At 41.9% G+C, this 14,771-nt stretch overlaps 1 protein-coding gene across 1 annotated transcript; it reads left to right on the top strand.

Annotated features, from left to right (window-relative positions):
* Window positions 1-13,617: 13,617 nt before the first annotated feature.
* Window positions 13,618-14,550, top strand: LOC101942605 (olfactory receptor 5V1-like). Its single transcript, XM_005311940.2, has one exon. It carries the CDS (start codon window positions 13,618-13,620, stop codon window positions 14,548-14,550), a length of 933 nt encoding a protein of 310 aa, XP_005311997.2.
* The last annotated feature ends 221 nt before the right edge of the window (window positions 14,551-14,771 follow it).

The raw sequence follows: 14,771 nt of genomic DNA, 5'->3' as shown, positions 1-14,771 counted from the left end.
GACGGGACACCACCAGGAGGGGTGCTCCAGTGGACAGTGCTAATTCCTGAGACAACCAGTAGGAGGCGCCAGGTGGTGAGTCCCAACACCGTCACACTGAAAAACAAGGAGGTGAAAACAGCTCTAAGGAATATATTGGGGAAATTCAGGTTTCTCAATTAGTGTTGATTCTCTCTTTTTTTTTTAAATTCAGAAAGCATAGATTGGTGGGTAACTAGTGTTTGGGACATTCTCAGCTCAGATAACTGACTGACACTTTGAGCCAAATCCTCCACTGGTCTAAGTCAGTGCGGATCCATTGAAGTCAATTGGCCAGATCCCCAGCATGTGTAAATCAGCAAAGCTCCATTGCAACCAATGGGTGCTGGAGTTAGACTCACAAATGGTCCTGAACAGGAGAAATTGAGAGAGATCCCATAACACAGTGGCCAAGGCATGCTTCTGGGAGGGGACAGATCTCTGTTTCAATCATTTCTCCTCCTCAGACACCTGTAGTTGGGGTTTCCCACATTTGAGATGAGTACCATAACCACTGGGATAAAAGTTATGCCAGAGCTCCTCTTCCTAATTCTGTCTTTTTTCACAAAATCAAATGGATATAACTGGCCATGAACAAATTCAGGCTGGAAATTAGAGAAAGGTTTCTCACCCTCAGAAGGGTGAGGTTCTGGAACAACCTTCTCATAGGAGCTGTAGGGATGCATAACTTAATAGTTTTAAGAAAGTGTTGGATAAATTTATGGTGGTGTGATGGTGTGGGGCAGGGCTCAGCAGCCCTGGAAGTCAGTTATGGTTTATGTCTTATGTTCCTAAAGGTCATGCTTCAGGGTTTCAGCCGGACACCACGGTTCATGAAGGAATCCTGCCTCCACCCACCAATGTTTTTTTTTTTTGTTTCCTTCCTCTGAAGCATCAGGAGTGGCCACAGTTGAAGATACGATCTTGGATGGGATGGGCCAGGGCTCTGAGGTGGTACTAAGTTTTCTCTCTCTCAGATGTTTGCCTACGTTGTTCTTACTCACATAGTCAGGGAATAACTGATTGACAATTAGCTAAGGACACAAAAACTAACCACACTTTTTTTTTTCAAGTACATCAGAAGCAGGAAGCCAAACAATCAGTGGGGCCATTGGATGATCAAGATGCTAAAGGAGCATTCAAGAAAGACATTGCTGTTGTGGAGAAGCTAAATGAATTCTTTGCATTAATCTTCACTGCAGAGGATGGGAGGGAGATCCCTTCACCTTAGGTGATAAATTAGATGAACTGTCCCATATTGAGCTGTTGATAGAGGAGGTTTTGGAACAAATTGGTAAATTAAACAGTAATTAGTCATGAGGACCAGATGGCATTCATCCAAGAGTCCTGAAGAAACTCAGATATGAAATTGCAGAACTCCTTTTCCTTACAGTCATGAAATCTGTCATTTCACAAGCACTTTCTCCCAAAATTGCCTTCCAAGTTCAGATTTGCAACCACTTTCTCCCTGTTGGTTAGAATCAAGTGTAAAATGGCCACACAGCCACACCCCCACTCTGACCACCATCCCCAGCTTAGCCTCTTATTCCCACTCTGGCACAAACAGCCTAGCTAGGTTTTGCAGTCCTGAGGTCCCAAATGGGGCCATTGCAGAGTAATAGGTCACATCCATAGACTTTTATTGTATACATGTGTGGGGTTTTTGTTGGCTTTTTAGGTTTTCTGAAAACACAAAACCAATTTGCACTGAAAACACTCAGTTCAGCCTATGTGAGCAATGAAGATTTACCCTGGTTGTTAGAGAGACCAAGTTTGGGATTTTAAAGGATTGTAAGGGAGGTACCCAAATCCTATTAATTCTCCCAGTGACTTTAAAACCATGAACTAGACCAAGATTCTTATTTCTATTTATTTGAAGGTTAAGACCCCATGGATCCAGAACCCAGGTCAACAGAGGTATTAGGCACTTAACCACTCCAAAATGCTACTCAGCATCAGCTGTAACCAGCCTGCGCTCCACTTCCCATGACTGCTGTGGAGACAGACCATGGGAAGTTCCACCCCAAGGGTTTGATAGGCAGCAGCCCCATGGCTCTGGATTGGCTCCCTGCCATATATAAACCCAAGGGGTGCTCTGGGAAGTGTCCAGGCAACAGTATGGGTCTTCTGTAGTTGCTATGACTGTTCAGGCTCTATGTTCTTAAACTCCTGGCTTGACTGTTTTGGACTTTGCCTTGTTTTGGATTTTACCTCCAGACTTGGACCCTGAAACCTGACTTAGACTCTGACACTTGGTATTGACCCTGGCCTGGGACTGACTATGAGCTCCTTGGCTACTCCTAGACTCAGGTTTGCCCCTGCTTTGCCCCTTGGCCCTGTCTGCCTTCTTTTAGGTCCTGATATTGATAGTCTTCCAAATATCCCAGGGTACCAGTGTTGCTCATAGGGCTAGCTTACCTTTACTATATTCAGTGCCTTGCTTATATTTAGTACTTTCATGATATTCAGCTGTAATGCAAGAAACCTACAGGCCTGTATCCTATAAGATATTAGCTGAAGCATTAGCTAGCACATGTGTAGTTAAGTAGGATGTAACTCTTGGCACAGATCAGCCGTTACCTTTAGATTTTGGGAACTGAGAAGAGCTTGCTCAATGGCAGGAGCTAGAATGTTCCAGTAAGTGTTGCCACAAGGAACATGGAAGTAATCACTGCAAATCCGCTTAAGCAAGGGGTGATGGGTTTGATCATGAGCTGAAATGGTAGTTACGTGTATTAATATACTAACCTATAGAGGAAAGATGCATCAATATTAGTAGGATGAGGAAATACAAATAAGGGGAAGGGGGATGGGGAACCCTACTGAATATGCATTAGTTATAGGGGTGTCAGTGTAACACAGTGGTTCTTAAACTTCTGTATTGGTGACCCCTTTCACACAGCAAGCCTCTGAGTGTGACCCCCCCCTTATAAATTAAAAACACATTTTAAAAACATATTTAATATGAATATAAATCCTGGAGGTGGAGTGGCATTTGAGGGTGGAGGGTGTCAGCTTGTGACATATGTAATAACCACATGACACCCTGGGGAATGGGGGGGTCACGACCTCCAGTTTCAGAACCTCTGGCATAACATATTATAGAAGTTGTATCCCAGTCTGTGGAGAGAGATCTATCCCTTGGGAGGGGCCACTATGATGGCCACTGCTGAGGAGATGGAAGATAATGGCTAATATTTCAAGTTGTTCTGCAAGGGATGGTGTGAGTATATGGATGTGCAGATGTACATTCTGTAGTCTCTCTATCTACCTTACTAAATTAGAGTGTTTGTGACTTTTCTATATTTACAAATAGTTCATTATTACATTTAGCAGAGTTCCTATAGTGTGACTGTTGCAACTGTGCACAACCCAACCATATAGTAATTTTAATAATACTAGTTTGGGGACAAGAACCTATCAACCCTCAAAGAGAGAACTAGGAATTCTCAAGTGATCAATATAATTAATACATAACCTATAGATCAGGCTACATTGCACAAGTTGTGTAGAGTGATTTGGGTGTATTCTATAGGGTCCAGTCAGAGTTTGTGTGATGAAGTGGTAATGTTCTGTAATAATGTAATGAATGACATGCAAGGCAGTGACTTATGTGACTAGGGATTGCTACCCACTGGATGCAGTAGGGTTAAAATGGTCTTGGGGCTGAGCACGACACATGGTGTGTGTGTATGTATGTGTCACATTGCCTATGGGGGAAGGAATGGGTCATTAAGGACCATCTGGAACTGACCCATTTCAATGGAGGATCCAGAAAGACAATGGGAGCCCCAGGGATTGAACAACTGACACCTGCCCATTGGCAACTCCGGCAAGTGGAATATGTGACCTCAGCATGCACCTGCAGGAGGAGGAGGAGGAGGATGGGCCAAGAGGTGTCAGGTGGCTGCGTTAAGGGCAGCTCAGCAGCCCTCACCTAGGACTCACAGAGGGAGAGAGACAAAAATAGATTCCACGGCAGCTTGGCTTGGTGGCGCTCTGGCTGGAACAGGATGGACTGCAGGCTGTGCTTCTCGATACCAACACCAGGACTCACTGTGCAGAGCTCAAGGTGTTAAAGGCCACAAGGACTTAAAGAAATGTGGGACCCTCTGGGGGTCTGGCACACTGAAGGGGTTTCTCCAAGGGACTGTTTAAAAGTTGGGATATAGCATAGATTCTACGAGCCATAAAAGGTGAACAAAAAAATAGGTAGCAGTCTACTTTAACTTACACCATTTTATACCCTCCTGCTAGGCCAGCCTACCGATCCACTCACCCTGTTGATATCTTACCATCTACCTATATATACGCAGGCTGAGATTTTTCAAGGAGCCCGAGGAAGTTAGTTGATAATCAATGGGATTTTGAAGCATAACTCCCTTAATCTCCATTGAAAATGTAAGATCACATCCAACTCGTCTCCCTTAGACTCAGACTTTAAATATTCTCCTTAAGTTCTTTGCTTTGCTCCCTGTACAGTTTTCTCAAAAATAATCATGACTTCCTCCCTCTGAGCCAGTGGTCTTCCAACTTGTTTAATTTCTGCATTGCTTCTTCCAATACTTCAGTCTCCCCAGTTCTTGGTTTTCAAAATATTCCTCTCTCCAGGCCAGAAAGAACAGTATCATATGGCCAGATTTCCAAAGACAGATGCCTACTGGGATTTTCGAAAGCATCCAGGTACATAACTCCTTTTGAAGTCAATGGGAGCAAGGTACTCCTAGGTACTTATCTGTGTCTTCAGTCACTTAAAGACCTTTTAAAATATGGCCCACAGACCTTTGGAGACAATGAATCACTGTTTGAGATCAGCTGTGCTAGACAATAGATATTGATTTCTTCCTTGATGGACAAGCCTTCATGAGCAAGATTCCTATCCAATGTCCTTTTCTAATATTTAAATCCTTAGGTTTGTTCTCAACTTTTACTCAGACCTTACTCCCTGTAAAACTCGCACTGGCTGAGTGAAAATTGCATTTCAATGCATGTTGGGTGCTTAATTCCCTTAGGCTCCTTTGAAAATCCCAGCCTCCATTGCTTTACATACAGAAATCATAATTGCACTCTTCTCAGGCAGATCTTAAGGTGCGCAACAAAACAAGGAAGAATGAAGTCAAGTTGCCTGAGAGATCACCATAGGTGTTTCTCCTTTATAACAAACTACAGCATTTTTCTTCATGAAATGGAAACTGCCAGTGACATTTCTAGAATTGCCTAAACGATTTAGAGCACAAGTCAATGGACTTGGTTGACCAAGTTGTCCAAAAGAGGAGGTGATGACCCTTGGTCCAACCATTAGCCCAGTGTTAATTACTGGTGTTCTGGAAGACCTGGGTTCAATTCCCCATTCTACCTCCTGTAGACCAGGGACTGAAACTTTGACCTCCCAGCTGAAGGCCTCACCTCCAGCATATAGGTACACAGGGGTGGAGTTTTCTCAAGCTTTCCTATTGAAGCTATTCCACTTATATAAAATACTTGGCTAGTCATGGGGCTAAAATTACACTGTTCCTCAGTGTTAGGTTTAACTCATTGGCCCATGGAGTATTTTCTTTAGTTATTTACACATTGTGGAACAGCTTTGATACTCCAGAATACCTTATACTCCAGATATTAAGGCATTTTCCTCAGAGATGAGAGATATACCTACCTCTCTCATAGAACTGGAAGGGACCCTAAAAGGTCATTGAGTCCAGCCCACTGCCTTCACTAGGCAGGACCAAGTACTGATTTTGCCTCAAATCTCTAAGTTGCCTCCTCAAGGATTGAACTCACAACTGTGGGTTTAGCAGACCAATGCTCAAACCACTGAGCTAGCCCTCCCCCCAGATTTTGCTTCAAATCTCTGCCACCACCCCCAGGTAGAGAAGGGAAGCAAACCATGTTCCCCCACATTCAAGAAGAGTGATCTAACCAACGGACTGAAGTTACAAGAATAGCAGCAGCAGAAGTACTCCCCTTCCTCCTGCTGTTTTGTGAATTTAGCACAATCTCTATTTTTTTGGCTGAAATCATTCAGTAAAATTTGTGTTAAAATCATGAATAATTTTGAGTTGACCAAAAGTTCCTTTTTGGTGAATAAACTTACAATTTAGCTCCTCCTTTGTCTCAACATTTATTTATTGCCATCATAGAATCATAGACTTGGGGCTACTGATTGTAGGGCAGCGGTTAGGGCAGTGGACTGAGACACAGATGAGCTGGGTTCAATTCTGCACTGCATCAGTGACTTCTTAGGAAGGAGGGATAGCTCATTGGTGTGCTAAATCCAGGTTGTGAATTCAATCCTTGAGGGGATGGATTTGGGGCAAAATCCTGTCTGGGGATTGGCCCTCCTTTGAGCAAGGGATTAAACTAGATGACTTTCTGAGGTCCCTTCCAACCCTGATATTATATGAACTGGAGAGGTCACCTAGGCTAGTCTCCTGCACTCATGGCAGAGCTAAGTATTACCTAGACCATCCTTGACAGGTGTTTGTCTAACCTGCACTTAAAAATCTCCAAAGATAGAGATTCTACAACATCCCTAGGCAATTATATTCCAGTGCTTAACGACTCTGACAGTTAGGAAGTTTTTCCTAATGTCCAACCTAAACCGCCCTTGCTGCAATTTAAGCCCATTGTGTCTAATCCTTTCCTCAAATGTTAAGGAGAGCAATTTTTCTCCCTCCTCCTTGTAACAACCTTTTATGTACTTGAAAACTGTTAACATGTCCCCTCTCAGTCCTCTCTTCTCTATCCTAAACAAACCCTATTTTTTTCAAATCTTCCCTCATAGGTCATCTTTTCTAGATCTTTAATCATTTTTGTTGCTCTACTCTGTACTTTCTCCAATTTGTCCATATCTTTCCTGAAATATGGTGCCCTGTATTGGACACAATGCTCCAGTTGAGGCCTAATCAGCGTGGAGTAGAGCGGAAGAATTACTTCTCGTGTCTTGTTTAAAACACTCCTACTAATACATCCTAGAATGGTGTTTGCTGTTTTTGCAACAGTGTTGCACTGACTCATATTTAGCTTGTGATCCACTATGACTCCCAGATCTCTTTCCACAGTACTCCTTCCTAGGCAGTCATTTCCCATTTTGGATGTGTGCAATTGATTGTTCCATCCTAAGTGGAGTATTTTGCATTCGTCCTTATTGAATTTCATCCTATTTACTTCAGACTATTTCTCCAGTTTGTCCAGATCATTTTGAATTATAATCCTATCCCCCAAAGCATTTGCAACCCCTCCCAGCTTGGTACAATCCACAAACTTTATAAGTGTACTCTCTATGTGATTATCTATATCATTGATGAAGATATTGAACAGAACCACACCCAGAACAATCCCTGCGGGACCCCACTCATTATGCCCTTCCAGCATTACTGTGAACCACTGATAACTACTGTGGAAGCAGAGAAAGAACTGACAGGAAGGGGATTGCAATGCATGACAGTTTGTTAGCAAGAGTCAGGCTAACTGTAACCCTAATAACGTGAGATTTGTAGAAGCGAGGAATGTGTGAGGTGAGTGGGAAAGAACTTTGTGAGAAGTTGTTGCGACCTTGTGTAGATAATGTGTAGATAATATGGAATGTAGACTAAGAGTCTACATTAGTGAGAAAAAACAAGATATCAGAATGACCTACGTATAAACAAAATGCAGCTGTTGCTCATTATTGTCTGTAACAAAAGGTATAAATGCTTGCTGCAATTGTTTACCTGTTGAGAGACCTGTTTAGCTATCTCTCTCTATGCAATTGCTTGATTAAAATAAAGTATCTGACTTGCTGTACCCAAACAAAAAGTGAGAACTCTGTTATTCTCCGACACTACTCGAGGAATGATTTTCCAACCAGTTATGCACCCACCTTATAGTAGCTCCATCTAGGTTGTATTTCACTAGTTTGTTTATGAGAGTCACGTGAGACAGTATCAAAATCATATGTGGTCTATTTACTCCTTTTTCCCATTAGTGAAGTTTAAGGCTATCTCCGTGTTGTCATATTGTGGTAATTATATATTATGGCTAGGCGCTTCAAAGAAGTGTAGGGGAGATGAAATGATTTGATATTAGGATGTCTAGCTCCTTTTGGCTGTTTTGAAAATAGGAGCCTAAATACACTTTTTTTTTTTTTAGTGACTGTTCCTGAGATTGTGTACCTAAATCCTGTGATAATCCAAGTCTCATTGCTCTCATTTTCAGGCACTACAGAGCATTGCTTGAGTGCTGACCCAGCCCAGTGCTACTGGTAGCTTGTTACAGAGAATGAACTTCAGGGATCTTGTCCCAAGGGGAACAAAACAGCATTTAAACCATTCTCAAGAAATCAGCTTTTAGTCTTGGAGGCAGTTCAGGAAAACCTTTTTGGTCCACTTCCACAGATAACCCTAAACACCATGAGTAGTTTCACTGCTCCGGGTAAAGGGTCCAAGAGTCACATCCATAGACATATTGGATGTCTTGAGATGTTTTATTCCTGATGCAGATAGACAGACTAGATAGCCAAATCAATAAGTAGGTAGGTAGACTAAAAACAGAGAACATCACAGGTCAGAATGATCTCACTATATTTATGACAGGTTTCAGAGTAGCAGCCGTGTTAGTCTGGACCCGCAAAAAGAACAGGAGTACTTGTGGCACCTTAGAGACTAACAAATTTATTACAGCATAAGCTTTCTTGGACTACAGCCCTAAGGTGCCACAAGTACTACTATATTTATGATCCACTTCTAAAAGGCAGGTGAGTTGATTCATATTCTTATTCACTTGAATCTTTCAATTTCAAAGGACCAGATTCTGCTCAACTTATCTAGGGGTGGCTCTTTCTGCGGAGTCCCATTGACTTCTGCCTGGATGCAACACTCTGCTCACAATGTCAGTTACAGCAGAGAAGCTGTGGCTGGCAATGCAGCTACTATATGAATCACCCAGCTCTCACGCTCAACAGCACTGACACAAATTAGGTCAGTTGGTGCATAATAGCAGTAATGTTTGTGTTTGGGGGTGGTGAGATTGGGGGCAGGGCATTCTCTGGAGATGGCTCTTAGCTTTGGAGTTCAGTTTGCACAGAATCTGCCAGTGACATTCAGGTTCTACTACAAGATCTCTTTGCTTGGACATTTGTCTGATGAGCTGATAAGGGGGAAAAGATTTAGTTTCTCTCTGACAGACATTTGGGTTGAAACATCAATTTGGCGTTGGACAGAACACTGGCTTCATTCCCATTTCCACTAAAAATCAATGTCAAAATAGCCATTCACTTCCAAGAGGGCAGGACAGAGTCTCTTATATGAGGAGCCTGATATTCAGACTTGCAGGACACTGAGTCAAAAGGAGGAAGCTGCTGTCTAAAATGTATCCCCACGTGTCACCTATAAATATTGGCCGATGGGACTCTGTAGGTTTGGGTAATCAGGAGTCTTATTAAACATTCGACAGAATTCCTGCATTTCAGATGCTCAAATTCATTCATTCTCCTTGGACTTTCCTTCACATTCTCACAGTGCCGAAGAGTGGTTTCTGCTGGAAGTCACTGACAACGATGTCTTGCAGTCCTGTCCTATTTTACCCCTAGCTCCAATAACTGCTTGGATTGTGTTCTAGTTTTCTATAATTGCTCAGCTTCAAGGCAGCATTCTTCAAACTTCACCATCCTCTCTCCTTGTTTTTTTTTTGTTTGTGTGCAGGCACAGCAACATCAATTAACATGGGCTTGTTTGCTGTCTTTTTCTACAAATATGTCTGGCCTGTTTGACTGCACCATTCGGTCTGTGATAATTGCCAGATCCCATAAATCTTACCATCTTCATTCTCTAGAGCGCTTTCAGCTTGGTGTTCGTAATAGCACAGTTTGTGGCAAGTATGGCTTTGTACAGAGGCTCCAGTGCAGACACTTGGCAAATGCAGAGTGTCTGTTCATATATTCTCTCCCAGATAGGCTCTAGCAGTTGCTCAACACCATCTCTTCCTTTTTAGAACACATTCTGCGGCTCGGGAGGCAGTTTTCGATCAATTTTACTTTTTACATAATTAAGCCCCATAAGGATTTTTCTTATCCACTCATAATGAGGCTCTGCCTCTTTTTTGAGGGATCCTTCCACAAGTCATGAGTTTGTCAATCTTCTATCTCCAATAGGTTTGATCTCTCTCCACCCATGTCCGTGCATTGATCTCTGTGTAAATCTTTCAAATCTTTTTTGGCAGTTTGCTTTCTCCTTTCTTTCATGCTTTCTTGGGCTTGGATGCAGCTCAGTCATTGCTTGTTATCGTGACCGGATGATCTTTATTCTGGTTAACGCCTCATATATTTTGATATTATAGTCTTCATTGTCAATTGTTTCTTCCACAGATAGCAGAGGTTTTCCTTTATCGCATCATGGAATGTACATCCTGTCCATGACTTAGCTGCTGGTGATGCATAGAGTATTAGATTGCAATTGTCTTCTTTGGATGCCATTTTTTTCTTCTCTTCTCGATTCCACTTTATCACTCTAGCAATATTCTGTACTACTGGCATCCCCCCACATATTAATGGCTCAGATCAAATTCTTAGACTTCAGCTTTGTCCATAGAGAAGTTATTGTATATCTGTAATATTCTTTCCTCACTTTTTCTTTCAGTTTCTTATTTTGTAACTCTGACAGTTCCCTGATTCCAAGATTTTGTAGGGGTCATGCTGAGATATCATGGATAGTTCCATCATTAACTTGTATGTCATCAGATTGTACCAGTCTGGCCATTTTTACAGATGCTGACACACATTTAGCCAAGCCAACCCATAGCTTTATATCTTCACCAAACTTTTCCACATATCATCAATCTCTGTAGCTCCTTTTTGTGACTGTTCATGTAGTTTCAGATTGCTCATGTTGAACAAATTAACTGGTTGTTGGTCTTCGCTGACATGGTCAATTGTGGTTATCTCAACAAGCATCCATGTCAGTGGCAGCATGGTTACCACAAACAGCACTGGTGCTAAGGAATCCCCTTGAAAGATTTCTCTTTTAATTTGAATCTCATCAATTAGTCCCTTCCTGGGAGAGTTGAGTGCTCCAGTTAAACATAGATTGCTGCAGAAAAGGAATGCTCTGTGGATGAACCATGGACATTTTCAGTGTCTCGGTGATCCTTGATTGTGAGACACTGTTGGATGCTCTCTGGTAGAAAAAAAGTTAGCCATTGTGTGGGTAGACTTTCTTTGTTTTCAATCTTCTGTGATCCTCCTGTTTAGCCAGAGGTGGCCTTTTGTTCCTTTCATGTTTACTGTGCTGCCTTTTTGCTCAGGAACCAGCATTCCATTGTGAGCTAGCACTATCCAGATCGTCTTTGCCAGAATTATTGTTAGAAGTTTTCTTATAGTTGGTAAACATGTGGTCAGTCTATAAGTCATAGGATCTCTTTCTTTCTTTCTTTCTTCCTTTCTTTCTTTCTTTGTCTCTGTCACCATCCATCTTCGAAATCCATTCTTCAAACGTTTATTAAGTTGTTCAAATTAAACAATCCTGGAGTTGTAAGGCATTTCAGTCAGAATCCAGGCATCCCATCTGGTCCGGGTGATTTCCAATTTTTCATTTATCTCAGTACCTCATTTCTTTCTTTGGTCTTTCTGTGTATTCCTCTGTGCTGTGTTTTGTAAACTTTTTCTTTCATTTCTAATCCAGTTCGCTCTTTGCTCATGTTGTACAGTCTCAGACCAGATTGCAGTGCAACTCTTCATCATCATGTTTTGGCTCTCTATTTTTGCCTATTCTTTTTTTTTAATATCAATCAGATGAAAGAATCTGCAAGGGTCTCTGGTGAAGTGACTGTTCTCTCTATACTAATAACTTTGTGCTGAAATCTTTCAAGTCCATGACACTAAGTGATCAGCTTCTCTTTACATTGTTCCTTCATAACTCTCACATCCTTTCATTCAGCTGATATTTTATCTCCAAGGCTGTTTGCTGCTTTTTTCTCTTCAAACGATTTTTCTCATATTCTTCCAGTAGACTGTATCTCAATGAAAAAGCGTACTTTTCTGTTTTAACCTTCATTTCCATGGAGGTTCCTGAAGATAGGAAGTTTTCCAATGGTCCATATGTTCAGATGGCTTGCTGTTAAACCAAAGAGCTGCTACTGTAACTGTAGCATATATTATATAATTGTACTGGTAATCCTTGTTGTTTTTTTCTCCAGTTTCCTTGACCACTTCATTAAGTGTTTGCATTATATCATCCAGTGCGTGATGGTCTACAAATTTCACAGTTGGTAGGGCTCAATGTCTCTTAGGCTCTGCATGATCTCAATCAACAAATCCTTCATATTTTCTTTACTTTCTTCAGGTGCTCTTTCGCTCTTTCATTTGTCCTCAAATTTTCTTCCATTTCTGGCTTCTGTTTATCCTATGTCACTGCTCCCACCAAAATGTTTGTACATAGTTCTACATGACTAATCTCTCTTTTCAGGCTTTCAATCTCCATTTGTGTAAATTCTCCTCTTTGGAATAAAGCTCTCAGTTGTGCAGTAAGTCTATGCTCAGTCATTTCTTTCTTGGTGTTGTCATTTCTCTCCTTCCAGTGTTGGAGCATTTGTTTACTCCAGGCTCTCTCTTTTGGTTTTGCCAAAAGAAAAGCTCGGATCACTTCTTGGTTTATAAGATGACTCCTTTTCATTTTGTTGTCACAAATGATCTCTGGTTGTTTGGACAGTTGCATGATACATGAGGTTGCCCACCTCCACACAAAACACTCTGCTGGGGAGGAGGCTGTCATACAGATAAGGTCTTCTGAGGCCCATTTTAGAGGTAATCGATAATATTATGCATGCCATATTCTCCATACTGGTTTGGGTTGACAGGTTTTACCCATGGGAAACCAGAATTTCTAGGCCTCAGAGGTTTCTTCCTTTTCTTCTAGAAATTTGGGGATTTTAATAGGGATCAATTCAATAAGATGCTACAGATATTACATTCTGTAGTTTTTGTAGAATATTTATAGAACTGGCCAGATCCAATGCTGGTGTGCATCAGCCATAGCTCCATAGGCACCAATGGGCCAAATCTCCAGCTGGTGTAAATCAGCTGTAGCTCTATTGAAGTTAATGGGACAGATGAAAGAGATATTAGGCCAGAGAGAGACAGCAAGGGTGACTCTATATCCTGGTGGTTAGGGCATTCACCTCCAGATACAGGAGACAGAGTATCCAGTCCCTCTGCTCCAAAGTTTTTTTTTTTTTTTATTATTTAACTACCGAGAAACAGCTTCAATACGAGATAATGAGGGAGCCCTATGTTCAACTGTCCTAGGTGACCACATGCCCCAATTTTATAGAGACAGACCCAATTTTGGGGTCTTTCTAATATAGGCTCCTATTACCCCCCATCCTGTCCCGATTTTTCACATTTTCTATCTGCTCACCCTAGACTTTCCCAATATAACAACTGAGCGGAGTTTCTGTGAATAGTAGTGGGGCCTGATCCTGGGATTTAGGCAACAAAGGCAGTAGTTTGGTGCCAAAGTCCTTTTCTGCATTCATTCTACTGATCAGATGATCTCCACATGCCATTTCAAGTTACGCGTGTTAATTTTATTTTTTCCAGTCTCACAGGTCAGTTTTCCTGAGTAAGGATCAATGGGAAATCAAACTGAAGTGACTGAATTTATACTCCTGGGACTTTCCAATGACCCACAGATGCAGAGTTTCCTTTTCCTGGTGTTTTTAGTTGTCTACCTAATCACGCTTTTGGCAAACATGATGATAATTCTGGTGATAATGGCTGATCGTCATCTTCACACCCCAATGTACTTTTTCCTGTCTCATTTATCCTTTGTTGATATCTGCTATTCCTCAGCCATTGTCCCTAAGATGTTGGTGCATTTCTTATCAGAGCACAAAACCATTTCTGTCAATAGCTGCATTGCACAGATGTTCTTCTTCTTTCTGCTAGCTGCTACTGAAATTTGTATTCTCTCAGCGATGGCTTATGATCGCTATGCTGACATCTGTGACCCATTGCGTTACATGGACACAATGAGCACAGGGATATGTGTTCAGTTGGTGAGTGGTGCATGGGCAATAGGCTTCACTGATGCCCTGCTTAACACAGTTTTTGCCCTCAAGTTGCATTTCTGTGGGCCCAGTCAAATCAACCATTTCAGCTGTGAACTCCCTCCTCCATTACATCTGTCCTGCACTGAGACACTCACCAATCAAGTTGTGCTTCTTACTTCTGCTGTCATACTTGGATCAAGCACCTTCCTCCTCACCCTGATCTCCTACATTAACATCATCTGCACCATCCTGAGGATATGCTTTGCGGAGGGCAGGCGTAAAGCCTTCTCCACCTGCAGCTCCCACCTTATTGTGGTTGGTTTGTTGTACTTGACAGCTTTTTTCCAATACACAAAACCCAGCTCGGTCTCCTCTGTGGTTCTGGATAACATGTTCTCGATCCAGTACAGCATCTTGACCCCCATGTTAAACCCCATCATCTACAGCCTGAAAAACAAGGAGGTAAAAATAACTGTAGGGAAAATGTTGCAGAAATTCAAATTTCTAAAGTAGTGTCGATCTTATATTTTTTAAAAAAACAAAGAGCATAGAACTGCGGATAACGTGTGTTTGAGAGATTCTCAACTCAGGGAGATAGTTTGGGCCAAAGCCTAAGCTGATCTAAATCAGTGGGGCTACATTGAAATCAGCAGGCCACATCCCCATTGGGAAGAAGCGAAACTGGAGCAAAGGAGACGGAATCCTGGGTCTCCAAGTAGGGTGCGTGCTAGAAG

The sequence above is a fragment of the Chrysemys picta genome, chromosome 12 (assembly GCF_011386835.1).
Source record: "Chrysemys picta bellii isolate R12L10 chromosome 12, ASM1138683v2, whole genome shotgun sequence".
NCBI classification, from domain to species: Eukaryota; Metazoa; Chordata; order Testudines; family Emydidae; genus Chrysemys; species Chrysemys picta.
Note: the sequence above shows the minus strand (reverse complement) of the source record. Positions and strands in the feature narration are given on the sequence as shown.